The sequence below is a fragment of the Lonchura striata genome, chromosome 3 (genome assembly GCF_050655825.1).
Source record: "Lonchura striata isolate lonStrDom1 chromosome 3, ASM5065582v1, whole genome shotgun sequence".
NCBI classification, from domain to species: Eukaryota; Metazoa; Chordata; class Aves; order Passeriformes; family Estrildidae; genus Lonchura; species Lonchura striata.
The window spans coordinates 102,345,502-102,363,170 of record NC_140705.1 but is presented as its reverse complement, the minus strand read 5'-3'; the positions used below and the strand labels follow the sequence as shown (position 1 = coordinate 102,363,170).

Here is a 17,669-nt window from a genome sequence, read left to right as displayed (position 1 = left end):
CTTGACTCAGCTTGCTGCTTCTGAGTATCAAAGACAAGTAGTCACAAATCTGCCCTGATTAACGTTCACATCTAGAAGAACAAGTTTCCACCTATTTAGAGTCAGAGTATACCTACTTGGGATAGTATAGATTTCTGGTTAGAGCAATGATATGGCTGAACTCAAGGGCAGGGTAGGCAGTAGGGAGTGAGTGGCAAGCTCTTTCCCCTAGTCTGGGTTTTGACATTATGGTTGGTACCTCGTCTCAAAAACCAATTCTGCAATAGCAAATAAGAGTCTGATTGAGTTTGTTCATTCTTAGAAAGCAAAGCAACAAATTCAAACACAATTCTACAGCAAGTACATAAAGATGTTATGAAGAAAGTAGCACTGGTAATGCGTGTCTCTTAACCAAATCACTATACTGCAGCAAAAATATGTAAGAATGATACAAAAGTATTGGAAAAAAAGAAAAGGCCAGACTGGCTCAACAATAGTATACAAGAGATATAAATACTTTTTCCACCAAATGAAGTAAGAGGAAGATCAAAGCCCAGTGTGTGCTGAAGAACAGCTGCTAGGGTCTTTATTTATTGCAGAGATCTTATTAAAGATTTAATCTTCCAAGGTGGTCAACAAACATACCTCCCTCGAACAACTTCGCAATGTTTAGTCAGATCTTGTCTCTACTGAAGAAGGAAACTTTACTTGTCTCATGGTAGTTCAATGTGAGTTATACTTGCAAAAAGATTGAAAGGAAATAATTACTCATTTTTCAATGTATATAGGACACACACATTGAATATACATTGTATATGTATATGGTTGTGAAATACACAGGCACTGCCATCTTGGTCAGGCTGAATGTGTGCCCTGGCATAGCCTGAGTAATTAATGCAGCAGAACCCAACTGGCTCCTTTGTTTCACTGCTCCTAAATACAGAGGCTGAGCCTGCTACCTCACACAGTTTATGCACATTTACATGCAGGAGGTTCCAATAGTCAATCTGCTCCTCCTTCCACTTCCACCCATAGCTTTGGGTGCTTTTCAGATCCCTCTTCATGAGCTAAAGCATCTAGCAATAAAATCACCTAAGGAAGTAGAGCATTCTGCTGGGATAAAGAGCTAGATCAGCTGAGCAAGGATTCCAGCAGGAAGGTGTGAGGAGGAGGAAGTGGTGAGACTGCAAGGAGGGGAGGAAAGATAAAATAAACCTTTCCCCCTTCAACAGCAATGAGCTTTTAGTTCAGTTTCATCCCCTGTGGAACCAGGGCCCAGAGGTCAGGCTAACCAGTCAGAACCTTTCCATGCTCCTCACCAGCTGTCTGCAGGATCTCTGTACAGTGCATAACTTATTATGAATAACTGCAAAAAATTTAATGCATCTAGCAGAACAAATAAGGCAAACAAAATTAAGGAAAGGAAAAAAAAGAGACAAAAAATCCCTCACTGAACCCAAACAATGAAAACAATCTAAAATTATGCCCTCTGGAAAGCTGAGGATACCAGCTGTCACTGACCCCATCTTTGGTGCACAAAATAATGGTGATCTTTTAACTACAGAGACAAATATATGGAGTTCATTCTTCTGGGGAAAATAATAATCTAGCACACTAACGAAGTCTAATCTAAACCACTAACAAAACACGGACATCATATAAAATACTTCCCCTTTTACAAAGGGGGGCTGGGTAGGAAATGACAGCATATTGAACTGGACTTAATTAGTGCACCTCATTGCAGCCATAAATGAAAATATAGAAATCAAAGTATTCTATACTTTTAAAAAACACTTACAAGGATAGTAAAAATTTAAAATATGCCATATGTAAAAGTAGCTGGTTTCCCAAAATGAATTGCTTATGGTGTATTTAGTTTCTTACCAAATAAATCTAAAAACAAGATCTTAAACTAGAAATTCATCATGGTATGATTTTGAGAAGAGAGATCTTTATGTCTCAATTTAAAAAAATCTTACTAGACTGAATGACATGTTTTCACTTAACTAAAGAACTAAAAAGATAAATGTTGCTATTTCAATTCAGATTAAAACATTAATTTTATTAATCTGCCAGTTTGACTTTCTTTGGTATATCTTCCTTTTGAATGATCTCCAAATACTTCTTGTTCAAAAACCCTTTGCCTTAAAGGTGTTGACAGATACTCTAAGGTTTAACTCATTCTAAATCTATTTTTATACCAAGATCTATTTTTTTATACATCTGTTTTTCTATAGATTATTTTCCTTAAGGAAAGAGAAGGAAAAACTTGAAATCACTGGGAGAATGTTACCCATTAGCATTTTATTTCATAAATCAGACACATTATTTATTAAAAGTCAATACAAATTCTGTCATTGATTTCAAATTAGTTACTACTCAAGTCTGTTCATCTGTAAGAAATTAATATAGAAACAGTGAAGCAAAGCACTACCTTGCTCAGTACAGATCTAAGTATCACCTGAAAAAGTAAGAAAAAAAAAATCTGACAAAAATACAATGAAACTTCTCCTATTTGATATAAAGTTCCCACATCTGCCCTATCTTAGGAAGCCTAGCATTTATTGTTTTCTATATAACATTTTGCTGAAAAGACAAAATTAATTCAGCTCTAATTTACTGAGAATTGACAAATAATCAATAAGGGGGAAAAAAGACATGGAGAGAACTTCTCACACAACTTACTGAAACACAAAATTCAGGAGAGTACAAGCTGAAAAGGATACAAGAAAGAGCATCAACTCTTCTAGAGCTGAACACAGGAAGCCAGCCACTGGTTTAAACCAGTTCAAATTAAAAATTCCAGAACCAATCTTTTGGGTCGGGAAATTTGCTGTTTTCAGTATATAGTTGTTTATATGCTGGTTTTACTTGTCAGCATTGGGATTGAAACTACCATAAAATCTGCAAAAATATAGGTGATATATACATATATACATATATATATATATTAAGTTAGCACAAGGATTCAGGGAAAAATAAGAGCTGAACGTGCTCTATTTTGATTTTTAATCTTCCCTTTGCAAGAGAACTGAAACAATATTGAGTGAGAAAAAAAGGAGGCAGTTTTGATACCATTCTTATTACTCTTAGTGATCAACTCAATCTTAAAAACAGAGTAAAATTAAACTTATACCTCTAGATTTTTTTTACTAAGCACCTCCTGCTCAATTGAATTATGTATCTCAACTTTGAGAATAATAGATGAGGAGCTTTGCTGAACAGAATGGGTTAAAAAAAGCATAAACCTGTGCTCTGTATTTTTTCAAAAACTCATCTGCTATTCTGAAGACAAAAATAGACTTTCTTTTTCAAAAATAGCTCTCAAGAGCCAACACAGCAACTGAGTGAAGCACAAGAATGCAAAGGATTTCAGCTTGTCAACAGATGAGATTCAAGTGAAAAACCCATCCCCCAGAAGAGGGTCTTCAACACCACAGTGATTAGATTTGCAGAACGCCCCTCACCAAGAAAGGATTATAGGAATGTTTCCAAAAAACAGATTAAAAGGGGGAAGAGGAAATTTATACAGAGAAATGGGAATTTTTCAGTTTCTTTTAAAGGTGGTACATTTCAGAGAATGCCATACCACTCCACCCCTTGATAAGGAAAATGCAAAGTCCAACTACTCATCTGTCCCCCAGTATCATCATCTAAGAAGAAAATGGGAGATAGAAGAGTGAGGAGAGAGCAACAACCAGTGGTTTGTAGCTCATGTTCTTGTAGAGCAACTTTCAAGACAAGGCAAGTCATAACTCAGCCATAGCTGCAGTGAGATCTGTACTAATGTAGATGCCAAAACTATGCATATTAAAAATTCTGGCTTCAGAATTATTTCAGGAAAAGATAGAAAAGGCTCTTCTAAAGAAGATCTACAACCGTATTTCTGAATAGAAATGGGAAACAATGGAGAAATGGAAGACACTGGATAGGCCTTTAAAAACACGGGATGAAAACAAGGTGGAGGAAAGGGATAAAATGCACTTAGAGATTTAATTTATACAAAAATAACCCTACTGCAATCATCAGTTAACTATAATTAGAACTATGTGCTAGAAATTAACCCAACATATATAACCCCACCTTTATAATGTCATTATAATTATAATTTCCAATATTTAAGAACTTAATTCCCTATGAATTTTATTAAAATTTCTAATACAGTGACATCACATACAAAAAGTAAGCCCCTACAATTTTATTCCCTCCTATAGCTGAATGCCTAAAAAATTATGTTGCTTTCCAGTTCAGAGACAAACATATGCAGCTGGTCAGATGGTGAAGCTCACTTTCACCCTTGAGGGAGGATTAATGGATCTGATAAATTCATTCTCTAGGAAGGTAAAAATTTGCTTCCAGACTATCACTGAAATTTCAGTGATGGACAATTGGGTAGCAACTGTCCAAGGCAGCACTGGCTACTAAATTACTGAGCTGTATCAGCTGCCATACATAGGATGCCACAACAGTGAAAAGTGAAATGGGTAGGATGAACAACAAACATCATTCCTTGAGCATCACGACTTCATCAGGCTGCAGAGTGAGTCTCCACCAAAACAACAATATACAGGAGTATGAATTCTGTGCAATTCTAACTAGTAAGGAGGCAAGATACACAAATTATTTAGTGTTACAAACAGTTATTATAGGATTTGGGCTTTAGTAGTGAGCAAACCAGCAGATTAAAATGGCCATCAAAATTAAAATAGTGGTAAAATAAAATTGAAATAGTCTAATTGCACATCAAAGTCAATTTTGTCCTTTGGAAATTACAGCATGAAGGTCAAAAGTATAAGTAAAATGAAAATATCAGAGGATTTCAAGGCAAAATAATGTTTTCTTTACTTAGCTCTTCAGTAGTATAAGATTTCACAGTGTAAGCTTGTTCCCAGATGCAAGCAGCTGCTACACACACATTTTTCCAGGAAACACATGGTTAGAAACATACACTCCTAATTTTAGTGAAGATGAATATTTTGAGGCCATCCTGAGTGAAATCAGAATACAAATGTTAAAACTGGCTTCTGTTCATCCCTGTACAACGTGACAAGCATTTGCTTACTCTAGGACTGCAGAGGAAGCTTTTAAGACCATGCATATTTCACCATCTGCTTTGCTGCTACTTTTCAAAATTCTAGTGATACAAACTAGTTATTACCTCAGAGACTGGAGGGTGGGCAAGGGAATCCTAACTCTATCTGTTAGCCATGACTTTTCATCTTGGTTAAACCCAACTAGTAATCAGCAACTTCAGATGAACGCGGAGCTAGGAAGCAGGAATACGAAATGGAGGGAGATTCAACTTACAATTAAATCTTGAATAAGTGAAATTGAAAGTATCCTCTTGGCACCATTTTCCACAATTACTCCAAGCCAATTAAGTGCACCCCAGTACCACAAATAGCTCTGTCCTCCATGCCAGTAGCTTACGAAGGCAAAAGTGAGGGCTGTAGATAATAGTGTTCCAAGCAAACTGGACTGAGATCCTCCCATTGGAACATAAATGTACCTGTAGGTGAAAAGACAATTAAGCAGTGCTGTTAGAGATTTCACAGAAATCTCAGAAAAACATCCACCACAGAAGAAATGTGTCAATTTGTAGCATAAAAAAGAATGTGAAAAAACTACCTGACGTGCTCTATTTACAGAGCTTGCCCTATTTTCTGCAAAGCTGTAGATCACTTCATGAAATATGTGCATGTACCATTTGGCAAAAGGACAATTTTGTGGTCCTGGGAACTCGGCATTAGGCAAATATATAGCACAAACTATATTCTCAAAATTGAAAATAGTAAATATTCAAAATTTTATTACTGGAATAGTTCTAAGTCAGCTACAGAAATCACCTGTAATCTTTACGCAAATTTAAATTATAAGATAGTTAACAAAAAAATTTACAACATTATATAAAGTCACACACAGTCACAACTCATAGGCTCTTTCCCATATGTCAGAAATGTAGATGAATGCAAACATACTTTATTACTAAAAGGTTGTAATTTATTTCCTTTAAAGTATTTCCTTAAAAATTACGTGATCTGTAAATACTTCCTATCTGGTTCTTCTATTATACTCTCAGGATCATGTCAGTCTGATGACCTTTGAAGGACTCATACCAAAAAAAGTCTGGAAACCCATATGAAGCACTCTCCATGCAATTATATTCTGCATTTAAACTGAACCCAGGAGTCATAACCTTAGTCATTAATTGATGCTTATAAGTGTCCAGAAAGCAGTACTCCTTCAGAAAAAAATACCAGAAGCAATGGGATTCTGAAAGCTGACATCATTTTGTGGGTCATTTCACTTCCAGCCTGAAGAGCTACATCCACTCCCATCATTTTCTACTTAAGGCATGACCACTGGAATGACATTGTCTGAAAGAGTTGCATATTTCTGTCAACACTTTGAAGAAGCCCATCAGACAGGGGAGTCACCACCCAGCTCATGGGTACCAGCAAGGAGATGTGGTATCTGAGAACCACCAGTGACAACTCTCCTCAGCTGTCATTCCTTTGGCATGAAAGTCTGTACTCATATTTGTGACTATTCCCACTTGGTAAAATAATTCAGGGATTTTTTTTTATTTTCCAGTGAAATTTTTATCTCTAGTTATCAGTTTTCATATTCAGGGATAAATATTATTTTAAAAATTTAAAAGGGAAATTAACACATTTCTTATTCCTAATCTTTGGAAGTAAGAAAATAAATAGTGGGGTAAAATACAGTGATGAACATAATTAAAGGGTAAACAAAAAAGTAATTTAAAAAACAAGTGTCAAATGCTCTAAATTCTTTTTTAGCATAATATCAATACACCTTTTTAATTCAATCTGCTACAGGGAACATCTGATTACATGATTTTCAGTATAGGTATGCTTTTTCACTAAGCTTATGAAAAATAAATAGAAATTAAGATCAACAGTTTCAACTTATGTTGTGCCTTTCTTCTCTTTCCCTTTCCTATGTTTGAACAGTGTGGTATTACACAGACATTTGCAATTGCATTCAATTAATTAATGGCAGAGAGGTTTATCTTAGCAGCCTGTAAGCACTGAATTTCCTGCAGAGCTGTGGCACAGAGGGTAAAGAGAGCAGAGCTGCACAGGCATCCTCCCCTGGCAATGGCATTGCCAGGAAGAGCTCAGCAGCATCAACACATTTGTTTCCAATTGCAGCTCAGTTTAGGTTGGCCTGAAGGGCTTTCAGCTTACTGTGCAGAGAAAAATAGGCTGTTTTCTGATTTTTAGTGTTTAACAACAACAGCTAGATAGTTGAGCAGCGACAACTCATAATTCTGATTAATGTTAAAGGTTAGTGAAGTTTTAGCTCGCAGTGAGGCTGACAGCAAATGTGCAACTGAAAATCCACTATATGAAGACCTGTTTGAAGGACAGAAGCCAAAAGGAGTAACAAAACCTTTACTAACACTCTGCCCTTCCCCTCCAGTACTGTGGAGAGTCTGCCTCCCTGCCCCAGAGGAGAAATGGAAAGCAGAAAGCAAAGCCTCTCTGCTTCTCTGCTGTGCCGTAAGGAAATGGCCAGGCAGCTGGCTGCCATTCCTTGTCACCAGGGCAGTAGCCACTCTCAGATCATGTGGCCTTGCCTTCCCCTGCCAGGGCACTCCCAGTGGCAGTTTTACAGTGATTATAAAGGATTGATAGATGTTGAGTCATTTCTCTTCAACAGAGCGAAGAGCAATTCTGTAAGTTCCTGTATTTTTCATTCAGAAAAATCTCATGCAAAAGTCATTACTACATGACAGAACACTCCAGGGCAAAAAAAGTATTTTTTTTACCTTATCATCCATGCACATCATATCCATGTGGTGTATATGTACATACAAGCAATAGGCAACTCAGTGTGCAGCCAGGGGCAGAGCCTGGCTCAAGACCAGACACTTAGTGCTCTCTGATTACCAAAACACTTCAATAACCAAAACTGTCTTAAAAAACAACCGTATCAGAGCTCCCATTGCTGCAAATATGCATTTTGCTTATTTTAGAGCAAGCTGGTGGTTTAGAATCTAATTTCTCTATACTTACCCTATGTGTTTACTCAGAAGAACACTCATTTGATGACAAAAGGCTACACAAACACTTAAGTGTGAGGGAGAATAACCCTGGAAAAAGTATTATTAAGCCAGATGATAGAAGAAATATATTAGTTCTGTATTATCATCTACAACACACACTTTGTAACTATTTGTTGTGGTGTAACCTTGTCCAGCAGCTACACCCCACACAGTCCCTCGTTCACCCTGCCCTGTGGGGTGGGGAAGAAAAGGAACCTCTTCCAGTGCATTCAGAAAGTTCTACTGCCCTCAACTTTGCTAAAAATCTATGAGGAGGGAAGGAAGGAGGCAGGGAAAGAATTTGAGGGGTAATGGCTACTAGAAATGTCTTTTATACCTGCATGCTTCCTTAATTTTCTTCTTCTTACCAATACATCCATCAACCTGCAATCTATCCCTGCAGTCCCTTTGTACTGTAAACCCTGTGCTTTACTCAGGGTTTACAAAAAATGGAGAGGTTGCTGTAGAGCATGCTGACCTGCTGCACCATAAGTAGAACAGCATTACATAAATATCTCATTTTAAGCTTCCATGCAGCTTTTAAGATTATTCCCATTTCTAATCACAGAAAATCCACACAGAAGTTCAAAATCCCTGGTTTGGAGACTATTAGCACATAAAAGTAACCATGGGTACTCATGACAGCTTAACTCAACTCAAAGGAACACCTTTGTAGTAGAATTTCTTAACAGCTCTTGAACAGATGACATATTTATCCTACATGTGTAAGGAGGTCAGAAAAGCTGAAAAAAGTGGCATCAATATAGACCAACTTATCTTAACATACAGATAAAGAAAACTCAGCAGTTACTTGGTGGTAAATAAGCCAAAGATGGACTACTAAAGGAAAGCAGTAAAATGTTTTGCAAGGAGAAAAGGATGTAGAATTAAGTAGATTTGAGGGTAGTAATTGGTCATGTCTCTTCAGGCTGTGTTAGAGGGATGGCCAGCAATGGTCCCCCTTTAAGGTCCATGAAAATAACAGACAAGAAGATTAGACCTGTGGAAAATGCTTAGTATTAAAAAATGCAGGCTAGGTGAGTATTTAAAAATAAAATACTTAATTTAGTGGGTCATTAATTTAGGGAGGCAAAAGCCAGTCATTGCCAAAGCTTCAAAGAAGAAATCTGAAAGTGAAAGAACAGAGATTTCTAGGCAGACTATCAGGGAGGAACATGTGAACACCACAGGCCAGGTTTTGCCAACCATTCCTGGGCTGGAGTTGGCTTGACCTCCCTTAAGGACCATAAGTAAAGGTACTTTATGCTGTCAGAAGAAAAAGTCATGCACGTAACATGGGGAGAAAAGGAAAGAGAACTCCATGTCATTAGAATCTCAAAACATCTGGGGCGTGTTAGAAGCACATAAATACAAATATTGAGAGAATGTTATATAGTAAAAATTATTTGCATGCACACCCCCACACCTGACATGACTAAAAATACATTCCAGGCCTCCCCCTCCCATGGCAACGATGCCAGTCATAAAAATATTTCTGTGTTTTCTATCTTTCTATTCCTGTTTTGATTTCAAACTAAAACTTCCATGTGATAAAAACATGCTACTTTCACAAACAAAGCTTACTTTGTATGTGTCTTCCCCTAACTGCATTACTTTCAGTCCAGGTACAGCAGCTTAAATGACCTCATCCACAGCCAGCAAGCTGTTTCATTTACACAACTTATCTTAATTTTAACTCACTAACTGAACATTAGAGAATTGGATAAAATATGCAAATGGTACCATTTAAATCCCTGCAGTAATGCAAACACAAACATAATAGCTGAAGTATTTAAAAGTGACATTTACTTACAGAGAATACCTTTTAAATCCAATAACCATTTTGTTAGTTTTCTTGAAGTGGTAATCTCCAGAACAATCATAAGAGATCTGACAATCATTCCCTTGAAAAACACACCACATTACAAAGTTTTTATTCTGGTAACTTCAGAAGAACTCTAAAAGAAGTATTATTAACCAGTTAAGAATCATTCAGGTTGGCTATTATTCCTTGAGACCTGCACATACTGCTCTTACTTGTACATGCATGTAATTTTAAACATATTTATATCTTGAAGTAAGTGCAAGTAAAGCACCTGTTTAACTGCTGCTCTGTCTAGGACCTTTCTTCAACATGTGCCTGAATTTCTTCCTGAAGTAAGGTAATAGAGCATGATGCATGCTATACATGATTTTTTTCCCCTCTCTTAGGCATTGATTTTGGACCATCTAATACAGAATGAAGTGAAATGTAAAGAAAAAAAAAAGGAAAAATTAATTTGCTTGTAATGGCAAAGTAAATATAATTAATATGAGGATTTTGTCTCTCATTTCAGGGAACGTTCCAATGTCTCTGTAAGTTTCAAAGCATTCAAGGGTTAACTGTGTGACCATAATACTGTTTTGAATCGGGCAGAGACAACACAAAAAAAGTTTAAAAAGCGATAATGTGGTTTTCCATCTTGCATCCTCACAACACAAAGCACTTGAGGCTCTGTACAGTGAGGGGGTTCATTTGTGGACACATGTGAAAAATCTTGTCCAGGCAGCATTATGCTGCTGCTGGGATTCCTTAACTCATTTGTTTTTAATTCATGGCCTTAAACCATTGACTCTTTTTCTGCTGCATAATAAAAAGATGTCAGGTACAGCTCTGCAAATTCTTACTCTGGGTGAGCTTTTACGATTCCTGTTTTGTCACTTCAAGCTGTCACTGGCTTGAATGGAGCTACACAGAATGCATAAATAAAGCACACCTGTAAGTCTTTGCAAGCCTGGGTTCTACAGGAAAAAATTGTTTTAAATCACAGAAACATCTCCCATAAACATGACTTTGAAGGCTGAGCCACTTATATTTGCACATGAAATAAAGAAATAACCAGAGATATTTGGAATACCATTTTGCAAAATTTCCATTGGGAGACTAAGCCTTGTTCTGTTAAAGTCTATTTCTCACAGTGTTAAATTTTGCTGGTTGTTGGCAAAGCTTTTTAAGCTCTATAAGAGACTCCCTCACCTCACCAGCTTAACCTGATGTTTAGAGACCTTGACAAATGCAGATCCTTTAAAATATTTAAGCTGATGTTGGCTGCAGGCAAGTCTTGTTGCATTACCACAAAAATGTTTAATGAGAAATTAAATCTATTTGGTTTACAAAGCATTAATGAGAATATTCATACGCAAGAACACTCAGCTTTACAAATATGACCTGAATTCCCATTCACTTCACAACTGTTAGCATGTTTCCCAGCAAAGATTGAGTGTGAAGTTTCCTACTAAAAAAACTGAGAAGTGTTTAAAGTACTTTTCTTCTCTTGCATTCAATTCAAAAAACAATATGAGTTGAGCCCATATGTCAAAGGGCAGGTAACTGCAAAATACTGAATAAATCATTTTGAATTCACTCTTCCAAGGAAGTTCATGTTTTCAAAGAGATTCATTTCTTTCAAATTAAATTTTAATCTAAATCATAATATTTCCTTCTAGTGGAAAAAGTTTCATTACTGAGGGACTGCTGTGCTTAGTTTTCTTCCAGCTGTATCTAGGAAAGAAAGAAACCCTGCCTACCACCACCTGTTTGCAGTCAAATGCAAAACTACCAGTCAGCTGCCTTTGATCAGAATGGAAATGGGAGAGCTTCCAGATGACCAAAGAGCCAAAAGACTGGTTATAGCATTAAGTTCAAACCAGCACCCCAAACATTTTGCTGACATTTGAAGCCTAGATATTACTGCCAAAACAACCTAGAGTTAAGTGCCTACAGCTCACCTACAGGGTGGGAGAGGGCTGTGTCCCCAGCTGACGGATGGAGCTGGGCAGGAGGCACTCCTGCCTCCTCCCATAAGGAGTCTGCAGAGCTCCCTGAAGCTGTACTGAACTTAATTCCCCTCAGGGGCCCAATTCACTCCTGATATTCACAATACACCTACCATGTGCTGATGATATCTAGTCTCAGCAACACAACAAGCAGGCTATACAGTCTGAAAACAAAGCTAGAAGAGGAGTATATTAATAGCACTGTCACTCTCTGCTTATAAAATGGTAGAGGTCAGGCTCTTTGCCAGGGAGAACAACATATCTTGCCTCTCAGAGGAGTGTTCCAGCTGTCTGTTACCAGGCTGCCACCAGGCAGAAAAGAAATGAGATTCAAAGAGTGACTATGCAAGACAAAACAAGTCTGTGGCTAGGGCCTTACTCAGAGAGATGCAGATATTCCAGGTCCAGTTTTCTGCACCAGGAATTGCTCATTGTGTCCTAAACAATCATTACACAAAATGCATAAGCAACACCATGAACAAAATAATTCTTTTCTCCCCACTTATTTTCTTTATTTCTCCCAGCTCGTACACTACATGTGACAGACAACAGAAAAATTCAGTGAGAATTACATAGTCCTTACTGACCACAAGGTAGCAGAAAAGCAGAAAGGACGAATGACATTATTAAGCTGAAACTCAGTAAAATCTGTCAAGAAACCTCATTGACTTGGGTTCAAGCACTCCCAATTGCTTTGTAGAGAATTAGGATCCAACCTAAGTGCACAGAAAAACGAAGCCCCTGCGAGCTGCTCTATGGTCAGCCCTATTAAACTCCACACATCCCAAGGGATGTGCATGCTAAAGGTGGGGCAAGACCTCAATAACTATCTCATATCTTCAGGTAAAACACTGCAGGCTTTATGACAGGCAGCTCTCATTGCCAGACTGGTGAAAATGGATGCACTAACACACAAATTCCAGCCATGAAATGGGGTGGATCTTAGGGACAGGGATCCAGCACCTCTCCAGCCAAAGGGCCACCACCAAGTACAGTTAACCACAAACATCACAGTAAAACTGAACAGTAAAGGACCTTGGATGCATTATTCTAGAATCAAAAATGCATCAGCTCCATGGACAATGGAATTATTGTCCCCAACACAAACAATGAGGAAAGTTAATGAGTAACCTTTTAACTAAAAAATTATTTATACCTATAAGTTGTACCTTGATAGCTAATCAAAATCTTTGCTTGCCAAAGAGACTTTTAGAGTTTCACCAAGGGATTAGTCATGAAAATTCTTATGAAAGTTTAAAGATCAAAGTAGCTAAAATATTAAAGGTAACATTGCTGGATATGTTCTAAATAATGTTGAGAGGAACAGGGTTCCCTTGGATGGTCCATCCTATGGGGTGGCAAGAAATTTTTTAATGGGCTATGACTTTAGTCAATGAAGGAATAGTAAAAGAAAACTGTACAGTAGAACACAGAAACACAATTATAAATTTAACAGGATTTAGTAACATTCCCGTTAAGAAGAAACCTAAAACTACTGTAATTAGGGGTCATAAAGTGAAAGGATTTACAAGCTTTAATTTTACTGAAAACAAAAATAGAACTTGGAGTGCTAAAACATACCAGTGTCAGTATTATACCACTCCCAGCTGCAATGCCACTGTGAAACTCTATCAGCCTCATTGCACCAAGCACACAAGAAAAGCACATGTAGGAGCCCTAGATCCACCAGCAGTGCAACAGTGGGAAATAGGAAATCAGACCTCTGATAATGGGAATAGGACCTATTGGATATTGAGAGACAATAACCACAAATGGCTTCCTAAAGGATGGTTTGATTCCTGTTTTCAAGCAATGCCTCCCCTTAAGGTACTTTGGCAACAACCACAAGGAAGACCTAGGGCCAGGAGAACATTTTCCATGCAGGGAGTCCAGGACAATCTGCAATGGACTCTTTTGATTTTGGGAAGCAAAAGAGTACGGTTCACTCTATGCCCCATGTGTGCTGCCTTGCACTATGGAATTTATATTAACAAGCTAAATAGAAGAAGTGGTGAACAATACTATTAAAATAGCACATCCTGTGAGCTCCAGCAAACATGAATGGTGGCTGTACAGAACTGCATAGCCTTAGATTATCTGCTTGCTAGCCAGAGAGCAATGTGTGCTATTTTAGGACAGGAGTGTTGCACTTACATCAGTGATGGGTTTGAAGCCCAACAGACAGGAATCATCCTGATAGAAAGAGTAGTAGAAGACTAGCAGAAAGAGGAACATTCTTCTTGGTGGGATTGGCTTACTTCGGGGCTGCCAAATTGGAGACTGTTACAAAATGCAGCCATGGCAGTCATTGTAATCATTGTAGTATGTGTAGTTGCTTGTATTCACTATTATAGATGTTGTAACACTTTAAGCTGGAAAATGAAGTATTGAGACTTGTCTTAAAGAGACACAGTCTCAAGAGAAGGGGGGACTTGACAGACAACACAGAGAATAGAAACTTTAAATTCCCTTAAAGTTATTAAACAGAGCTTAAAGACTATCTAGAAAGCCAGCTAAAAGAATGTAAAAGTAGACACACAGGAGGTTAAATGCAGTTGGAAGCAGTGGATAAACAGATAATGGGGAACCAAAGTGTTTTTTGTGGCAAAGGTATATAACTTTTATATAAAAAATAGTGCATGCCCTGAGAGAGGTTCAAGACAAGATCATTTGCAAAATTGGGGCCTCTCAGTAAATATGACCACTTTAGACCCATTTAGATGACCCTCTAGAACCATAAAAAGACTTCCAGTAAGAGGCAGAGGCATGTAAATTAGTTCTAGGGAAAGGGATGTTAATGTATTAGCTAGGAAGTACATTGTAATGAATGTGTATGATGACAATGGATTAAATACTGTTGTAAAGTTTCACAACATACACTCAGTCTGAGGAAAAATCCTCCAAATGTGTCCAGTGCTGTAATAAAGCCTGCTTTCTAATATTTTAAATTGTATTAGAAAGTTTATAATCTGGACTATTTCTATATCAAAAGGCCCAGCTCAAAATTCAGAACTCTGCATACCTCAACTGGAGGCTGCATAGGCAAAATTTTTCCACACAAATAAACCCTTTGCAACAAATCTCATCCCTTGCCATCTCCCCTTTCTTCATAAGAGTATATTCAGCACATTTATATTAATATAAAATTATATTATTATTATATAATATTAATATAATTATATTAATATAAACAGCACATTTTATAGTAGTTGTCAACTACAGCTGAAGCAACAGAGACCAGTTTTTGCTCTGCATGTGACTACACATATCAAACTGTTTGTGGTACAGTTAGTGAAAAACTGTTAAATATGTGTCAATTGTTGCTTTCACCACATCAAGAATAAAGTACTGTATTTTCTCCCTTCTCTTCAAAAGCTGATTTAAATTCCACAGGTGTAAGCACAAGCTATTCAGCCATTCTGCTAATCTTAGTATGCCAGGTACATCAGAAAAAATGTAGATTCATCTGCATGTGTGAATTCAAATGTTTAAAATACACTCATCACCATGCACTTAACAGCTACCTTTTCCAGCATGCCTCTGTCAACGCAGTGCACGATATGCAGTCACTACAACAGAACCTATTTATTTGCCTTATTGAATCATTTTTGCTTGGAGACAAGGTAATAAAATTGAATAGCCCTCTAAAATTTGCTAGGTAACAGAAAGACTGTTTAATCTTTGCAGACTCCTTTGTGGAAAGTTTGATGATTCTGTTGCATTTTTAGATCCCTTTGTACACACGCATGTCAAAGGGCATTGTTAGTATCCACAGACCACACAGCAATTTCCCCAAACCATGAAATACCTTTGGTTCACTGGGCTGTACAGTTCTATAGACAAACAGAAATCAAGATGTTAGAAGACTTTCCCTAGGGTGCATCAGAAATACAAATCTGTGTGTGACCAGAATAATGTTCAAAGACTCAAAGTCAGTGAAGACTCGGTAAATATCACAATCTTCAAATTTAAACCAAAATCAACAAAATGTACTTCAATGGATCTCTGAAATAAAGGCATGTAGTTAATGAAACACAGAAATATGGAGGAGACTATGCATAAATATGGCAGGAAACTTGAACAATGTCAAAGTAGCTGCTTAAGAAAAGCATAGCATTACGTATTCCTCCAAACTTCATGTGCACAAAGTTTGAAGAGCTAAAGTTTTGACATTATTCCAAATGGAGTAATTCACTCACCTCTCTTGAGCTCACATTTCTTAGAAAATGCACTTTGCAGTTCTGGGAAATGACTATTTATAAAGTACAGCCAAGGCATTGAGATGTCTAGGCAAAGCTGGGATCACTTAAGATTATACAGCACCTTCCACAATAAAGAACTTCTCTACACTTTCCAGCCTGTGTCAAAAATCCTTCAAACACCAGCAGAGTTCAATCACCTCTGATGTAGAATACAATACACATTTATCAGCCCATATCAATCTAAGTGAGAATTAACATAAATTTAATTAAGCAAACTGAAGCAAAATATTTACTTCTGTTGAAGTAGCACCCTTACATAATGATCTCCTTTTTTCTCATTTGTAAAGAAAGAATAGACACACACCTCTAACAACCATGAGGAACAGGGTTCACTCCAGGAAAAAACTTAAGTGGAAAATGTCAGTTCCTGTGAAGTCAGTAGCAACAGGGGCTAGAGCTAAACAAACTAAGTAAGTTTTAAACATAGAGCAAGAAATTATTCCAATGCAAAGGTAGAACTTGAGAAAGAAATACTGTAGTAACAGCCAGACATGTAAATATATATGTAAGGATGGGGGAAAAAACAGTAAAAAAATGGGACAAAAAACAGGTGCATACTCAAGGAAAAGGGAATGGTAAAAGTGCCAGGGGAAAATCATCAGTTAAGGTGTCATGGAAAGTTAAGTAGAAAATGTGCCATAAATCTTCTTATCCTGCTACAACACCGAACTGTGTATTTCTTCAGCTGTCTAAAGTTTTTCCTTTTGTTAGAAAGACAGAACAAACAATGATTGATAAAATGACGATTTTGCATTGATCCTCACAAAAAGCCCCAAGAGGGTGAATAAACAAAACTAGTTTTAACTGTTAAATACAAATGTAGTCCAGAAAAGACAGAAAACAAGTTAAAGACCATTATGCATGTCAGCAGCATTCTAGTCAGTGTACCTCGATGAAATTCTCTGAAAAGTATTCAAGGAAGCATCTGGTTTACACATTGGGTCACCAGTGCTTGTTTTTCATGTTTTCCCTTTCTTGAGATTTCAACAGACTGTAAAAACCAAACAAAATCCTTTTCTTTCTTCAAAAGTTGGGGTAACCAAAAAGAGTAAGAAAATTTCATCCAGCTTGGGAACTACTTAGCAAATTCCTGGTGGTACTTGGGTACACACTAGGAAATAGTAGCTTGTGCTCACCTCATCTGTCAGGCTGAGGGCTAGCCAGCTAAGAAATATCATTCAAAGAGGTAAGTTTCAAAGAATTAAACAGAATCATCAACAGCACCTGGCTTATTTTCCCTGAAAAACCTCAAGAAAAAACCAAATCTGTCAGTTAAAGTCTAACCAGCAATCTAAACAACATCATGGTAAGATAGGTTTTAAACTGTTTGAATTACTCACCAAATATTAAACAAAGCACTTAAACTGCTTCAATATTCAATAACTGCTACACCTCAGCAACAGGATGCAAGTACTTCCCTGGGCTAAAAGTGCCACACCTGGGAGAGAATCAGACACTACAAAATCCCTCCATCCTACTGCAGTTTTGCCATGAGGCGGTGAAAATGACAAAAAACCAAATGCATGCACAACCAGACA

General features: G+C 37.3%; 1 protein-coding gene across 10 annotated transcripts in view; it reads right to left on the bottom strand.

Annotated features, from left to right (window-relative positions):
• The window catches only part of HHAT (hedgehog acyltransferase), a 152,418-nt gene that overhangs the window by 73,687 nt on the left and 61,062 nt on the right, over nucleotides 1-17,669 (bottom strand). For all 10 annotated transcript variants that reach the window (XM_085576004.1, XM_085576003.1, XM_085576007.1 and 7 more), the window contains one exon: nucleotides 5,287-5,488. In XM_085576004.1, coding sequence (XP_085432130.1) covers nucleotides 5,287-5,488 — 202 coding nt within the window. The remainder of the gene's footprint in view (nucleotides 1-5,286; nucleotides 5,489-17,669) is intronic.